Source organism: Terrapene carolina, unplaced genomic scaffold (assembly GCF_002925995.2).
Source record: "Terrapene carolina triunguis isolate 2854851 unplaced genomic scaffold, T_m_triunguis-2.0 Scaffold26812, whole genome shotgun sequence".
NCBI classification, from domain to species: domain Eukaryota; kingdom Metazoa; phylum Chordata; order Testudines; family Emydidae; genus Terrapene; species Terrapene triunguis.
In genome coordinates this window covers 2088-6943 of record NW_020691163.1, presented here as the reverse complement: position 1 = coordinate 6943, position 4856 = coordinate 2088, and the positions used below count along the sequence as shown (strand labels likewise).

General features: G+C 65.7%; 1 protein-coding gene across 1 annotated transcript in view; it reads left to right on the top strand.

The window, feature by feature from the left end:
- Positions 1 to 281: 281 nt before the first annotated feature.
- Positions 282 to 4856, top strand: part of LOC113408920 (von Willebrand factor A domain-containing protein 5A-like) — a gene marked incomplete at both ends in the record, with an annotated part of 5597 nt that continues 1022 nt past the window's right edge. Inside the window, 8 exons of the mRNA XM_026662392.1 lie at positions 282 to 454; positions 568 to 656; positions 1105 to 1249; positions 2461 to 2540; positions 2796 to 2910; positions 3105 to 3269; positions 4215 to 4318; positions 4607 to 4815. Of these exons, the coding sequence (XP_026518177.1) occupies positions 282 to 454; positions 568 to 656; positions 1105 to 1249; positions 2461 to 2540; positions 2796 to 2910; positions 3105 to 3269; positions 4215 to 4318; positions 4607 to 4815 (1080 nt within the window). The remainder of the gene's footprint in view (positions 455 to 567; positions 657 to 1104; positions 1250 to 2460; positions 2541 to 2795; positions 2911 to 3104; positions 3270 to 4214; positions 4319 to 4606; positions 4816 to 4856) is intronic.

The following is a 4856-nucleotide window of genomic DNA, read 5'->3' as shown; positions in this document are numbered from 1 at the left end:
GGGGGGAGCTGGTGTCGGCAGAACGGGGTGTCTGGGAGCAGGCAGGCACTGGGGAGCACTGCAGGTTTGGGGGGCACGGGGGAGAACTGGGGATGTGAGAGCAGGCACTAGGGGGCTGGGTATTGGGGGTGGTGGGGGATCTAAGGCAAGAGAGGGGTGGGGGGAGGGACAGAGCAGTGGGGGTGGGTCTCTGGGGGCAGTCGGGGGTGCTGAGGGGGCGGCTCACGGGGGCTCGACCCCATGCCTGCCCCATTTGGGGGCTGGCTCCCATCTCCCCGCAGGCTCCCTGATGGGCGACCCGGCCGTGATGGTGACCCTGCTGCCCAGCGTGCCCGAGGCGGTGCCGGCCCTGAGCCGGGCCGGGGAGTTCATCCTCCTGCTGGACCGCTGCGGCAGCATGGCGCGCCCCATGGACGGCAGAGACCTCTCCCGCCAGCGCATCAACAGCGCCAAGGTACGGCCAGACGGGAGGCTGCGCTAGATGGGCCCGTGGGGCCACGCCCGGGGGAGCTGCCCAGGCTGGCTGGGCCCATGGGGCTGACTCTCCATCCGTCTGTCTGTCCCCAGGAGACCCTGTTCCTGCTGTTGAAGAGTTTGCCCCTGGGCTGTTATTTCAACATCTACGGCTTTGGGTCTGAGTTCGAGTCCTTCTACCCGTGAGTCCGAGGGGCAGGGCAGGGAGGAGGCTGGCTGGGTTAGGGGGCAGGGCTGGTTAGGGGACAGAGGGTGTCTGTGGGTTAGGGGGCAGGGCCGGTTAGGGGGCAGGGGATGTCTGTGGGTTAGGGGGCAGGGCCGGTTAGGGGGCAGGGGGTGTCTGTGAGTTAGGGGGCAGGGCTGGTTAGGGGGCAGGGGGGTTCGGTGGGTTGGGGGCAGGGCTGGTTAGGGGGCAGGGGGTATCTGTGAGTTAGGGGGCAGGGCTGGTTAGGGGGTAGGGGGCTTCGGTGGGTTGGGGGCAGGGCTGGTTGGGGGCAGGGAGTATCGGTGGGTTAGGGGGCAGGGCTGGCTGGGGGCAGGGGGTGACTGGGTTAGGGGCAGGGCTGGCTGGGGGCAGGGTGTCCCTGGTTTCGGCTGTCCCAGCCCCAGACCTGTCGTCGCCCCCCGCAGGCAGAGCGTGGAATATACCCAGCAGACCATGGCCGAGTCCCTGCAGCGCATCCAGCTGCTCCAGGCTAACCTGGGGGGCACCAAAATCTTGGAGCCACTACAAGCCATTTACCGCAGCCCCTGCCGGGACGGGCACCCACGCCAGGTACCGGGGGCACTGGGGCCAGCTGGAGGGGCGTCCTGGGGCAGGCTCGGAGAGTGATTGTGGGGCCGAGGGGTGATGTGGGGGGTTTCAGAGAGGGATGCGGGCCTGGTGGGACAGACTCATAGACTTTCAGGACAGAAGGGACCATGATGATCATCTCATCAGGCCCCAGCTCCTCGCCCCCACCGTGACAGCCCCTCGCCCCCCTGTGACACTGCTCAGCCCCTCGCCCCCCTGTGACAGCCCCGCCCCTCAGGCTGAGTCACTGCACCCCCAAACCATGAGTTACAGGCGTCAGGTCACAGCGACTCCCCCCAGTTGCTCCAGTTCAAACCAGTGAGTGCCCCGGGCCCCAGGCTGCTGAGGGAGACCAACCCCCTAGGGTCTCTGCCAATCTGAGCCGGGGGAAAATCCCTTCCCCACCCCACACGTGGGGGTCAGCTTGCCCGGAGGATGGGGGCGAGACCCCCTCTCCCCCAGCCAGCTCCCTGGGAAGGATTCTCTGCAGTAACTCTGAGCCCCCCCCCAGTGCCCCAGCCCTGCCCATGGGGTGTTTGCTCCCAGCTGTCGCATGGGCCATACGCCATCGCAGGCCCTTCCTTGCCCGCCCGCCCCTGCTCCCCTTGGAGGCTGTTCCTGAACTTCCAAGGGGGAGACCCCGGGAGAGGGGATCGGAGAGGGGCTGGGGGTTCTGGGGGGCAGCCGACAGGGGCCATGGGGTGGCTCAGAGTGGGACTGGGGCTCTGGGCCAGATGAGGGGGCCAGTGCCCCTGGGGGTGTGAGCGGGGCGTGGCAGGTAGCAACCGGGGGGGGTACCTCTGTATAGAGCTGGGAGGGGCAGTGCTTTGTGCCCCGACCAGCTCTGGGGGGTGCCCTGCAGCCCGGGGGGGCAGGGAGGGCACACGTGGGGGGGTCAGGAGGGAGCTCCCGGAAAGGTGCCCACAGCAGTCGGTGGGTTCTTGTGTCCAGGGGTCGGTGAACAGGTGATGGGTTGGGGTCATGCCTAGGGGTTGAGGGTCACAGAGGTAGGGGAGAAGGTCGCGGTCATCCCCTCGGGAGATCTCTGGGAGGGGAGGGATGGGGCCGGGGTTCTCTGGGAGGGTCAGAGGGGCAGACTCTCCGGGGGGCTGCTCCCGTTCCCAGCGGGGAGGGGGTGTCTCCGGGGGGTGTTTGGTCCCTGGCTCTGACAGCGTCTCTCCCCCCCCCCCCAGCTGTTCGTGTTTACGGATGGGGAGGTAGAGAACACCCAGGATGTCATCGCAGAGGTGCAGCGTCACCGGGGGACCCACAGGTAATGGGGGTGCCTGCCCCCCGAGCCCTGCCCCTATTAGCATTGCCATCATGTGGACCCCCCCACACCATAGTCCCCAGAATCTGCCCAACCCTTCACCTCACCCTACCCCCCCAGCCCCGCCAGCATGGGGAGCCCGCCCCCAGCCCAGCCAGCCCTACTGGCCCCTCTCCAACTGTCCTGTCCCCCCCTCCCAGCACTGGATGGGCCCCACCAGCTCTGCCCCCCCAGCCCTGAACTCTGCCCCCCCTGCAGGTGCTTCTCCTTCGGCATCGGGGCCGGGGCCTCCACAGCTCTGATCAAAGGCATCGCCCGGGCAGCAGAGGGCAGCGCCGAGTTCATCACTAGCCAGGACCGCATGCAGCCCAAGGTGAGAACCCAGGAGTCCGATCTCCCCTGCTGTAACCCACCAGCCCCCACTCCCCTCCCTGCAGCAGGGATAGAACCCAGGAGTCCTGGCTCCCAGCTCCCCCACTCTAGGCCACTAGACCCCACTCCCCTGCAGAGCTGGGGATAGGACCCAGGCGTCCTGGCCCACCCTATGTGTGCCGGTCTCTCTCCCAGGTGCTGCAGTCTCTGAAGCGGGCCCTGCAGCCGGCGGTGACCGGGATCTCGCTGAGCTGGGATCTGCCCCCCGGGATGCAGGCGGAGCTGCTGCGTCGTGGCCCCGAGGTGATCTTCGGTGGGCAGCGGTGTCTCGTCTACGCCCAGCTCCGCGGGCAGCCCCAGGTGAGAGAGTGAGGCTCCTGCCTTGGGACGCCCCCAGGGCTCGGGATCAGTGACTGAGCCAGGAGCCCCCCAGTCTCCTCCTGGGCGATAACTCTGACCCCTAATGATGGCCATTGGGCTGGAGCTCTCTGTGCTACCCCAGCCCCATTGTTCTCAATGGGGATAGTTAACGCTGAACCCCAACGATGGCCATTGAGCCAGTGGTCTCTGTGCTACCCTAGCCCCATTGATTTTAGTGGGGATTGTTAACTCTGACCCCTAACGATGGCCATTGAGCCAGTGGTCTCTGTGCTACCCTAGCCCCATTGATTTTAGTGGGGATTGTTAACTCTGACCCCTAACGATGGCCATTGAGCCAGGGGATCTCTATGCTACCCTAGCCCCATTGATTTCAGTGGGGATTGTTAACTCTGACCCCTAATGATGGCCACTGGGCTGCAGGTCTCTGTACTAGCCCGGCTGCATTGATCTCAGGGCAGGTCTACACTACAAATTTACATTGGCGCAGCTGCACTGCTGTAGCACGTCTGGTGAAGATGCTCTAAGCCGACGGGAGAATCTCTCCTGCTGACATAGCGCTGTCTACACGGGGGGCTAAGGTCGGTGTAACTATGTCGCTCAGGGGTGTGGATTTTTCATGCCCCTGGGCAACGTAGTTCTACCAAAGTATGTAGTGTAGACGAGACCTCCAGTGGGGATCGATAACTCTGACTTCTAATGATGGCCACTGGGCTGGAAGTCTCTGTGCTACCCCAGCCCCATTGAGCTCAATGGGGATTGTTAACTCTGGACCCTAAAGGCAGCCATTGGGCTGACTAGGCTAGCCCCCCAACTGGTGTTAATTGGGCGTATTTGCCCTCTTTGTTCTGTAAGCTGGGTCTGGGGGATCCCAGGCATCTTCTCCCCTGTCGCATTCCACCTCTGACCACCTTTCTTTGCCTGCAGCCCGCAGACACTCCCATGGGGGGTGTCACCCTGCAGTACCGCATCCAGGACCAGACCTACAAGGAGACGCTGCAGTTCCCCCTGCAGCCACAGGATGGAGACAGGTGACAGCAATGCTCCCCAGCTCCCATCCCCTCCCCCCCCCGGCAGCTGGGTCCTGCCCCCCCACGTCCCCACCCCAGCGGAACAGAGATGGGATGGGACCTGCCCCCCTGGCTCCCAGCCCCCCTTCTGTGACCACTAGACCCCACTCCCTTCCCGGCACCAGGATAGAACCCAGGAGTCCTGGCACCCGCTCCCCCCCCCATCCCACTAGACCCTGCTCCCCTCCCCGCAGCAGCTGGAACCCAGGCGTCCAGGGCTGACCCCGTGACTCTCTCTCCCCGGCACAGGCTGCCCGTTCACCGGCTGGCAGCCAAGTCGCTGCTGCTGGAGCTGGAGGGGACCGTGGGGGCCGGGTCGGAGCGGGACCGGCACCGGGCACTGGAGGCCAGCCTGAGCTCGGGGGTCATCTGCTCCCTCACGGCTTACGTGGGGGTGGACACGGAGCGGGGTCAGCCGGTGCAGGGGCCGCTGGTGAGACGGGACGTCCCGCTGGCAGGTATCCCCTGAAGGGGTCGGGGCTCCCGGTGGCAGGGGGGG